General features: G+C 43.4%; 1 protein-coding gene across 1 annotated transcript; it reads right to left on the minus strand.

Annotated features, from left to right (window-relative positions):
* On the minus strand, positions 1-396 carry MELLADRAFT_102292 (uncharacterized protein; the record flags this gene model as incomplete). Its single annotated transcript, XM_007405302.1, has 2 exons — positions 1-26; positions 96-396. 2 exons carry the CDS (start codon positions 394-396, stop codon positions 1-3), a joined length of 327 nt encoding a protein of 108 aa, XP_007405364.1.
* Between the last annotated feature and the right edge of the window lie 546 nt (positions 397-942).

The following is a 942-nucleotide window of genomic DNA, read 5'->3' on the forward strand; positions in this document are numbered from 1 at the left end:
TCAAGTTGACATATAAACAATTTGATCTATTGAGATTGTAACACAATAAATGTCAGTCTTGGTTTACCTATGGCTCAGAGAAGGATCTGACTCACCAAGTGCTTCTTCATTCCACTCTTGAGCCTTAGCTAAGATTATGGCCGCATACTCTTGGTTGATACCCGTAGTTTTCAAGGTCAATTTGGTCATTTGGGAGCAGCAAACAATATCCAACCACTTTGGGATCTTGGCCTTTCTCATAATTTTACGGATCAGGCGGGAAGATAGCCCGGATTCAATGAGGAATTTATCAAGCTTGTACTTGTTCTTTTCTGAGATTTTGAGCTCAGAAGATAGGACAATGTCATCTACGGATGGATCAGGTCCCCAAAAGTTGGGGTCATCTTCTGCAAACATGTAGACCTGTTAGAGAAGGCCTGGTTCAAGATGAAATAGAATTACTTACCAATTTTGGGAACCTTGACCTTCTTCAACTCCTGATTGTAAAAGGCTAAGGGGGTGTCATCTCCATCGCCATTGTCCGGGATAGTACATCTCTTTTGAGGAGAAGGGGAAGGTTGACATCCGGGTGAGGTAGGTTTGGTGCCACTACCTCCTACAAAAATACCTTTCCCTTGACTGCCTTGGGGATATCAAAGTTGCACACAATCTTGGACCGTTGTACCCCTATGGATCACATGGCTCTTGGCAATTTTGGCTCAATAGGTGGCAGAGTTGGGTGCCATATTCTTTGTGGCTACACCTCAGACCTGCCATGTGACCAAATGAAATGGTCAGTATGACATACTTTTGGCTATAATAGAGAGAAAACTTACAATGTCTTTGGCCCACATGAACACACATCTGAAGGTGAACCAATAGTGAAAGTTAGGGTCCCATGGGGCTGTGAGGATTGCTCCATCACCACCAATGCTGGAACCTTCCACATAAAAATGAAACAAC

Source organism: Melampsora larici-populina (genome assembly GCF_000204055.1).
Source record: "Melampsora larici-populina 98AG31 unplaced genomic scaffold MELLAscaffold_3, whole genome shotgun sequence".
NCBI lineage: Eukaryota > Fungi > Basidiomycota > Pucciniomycetes > Pucciniales > Melampsoraceae > Melampsora > Melampsora laricis-populina.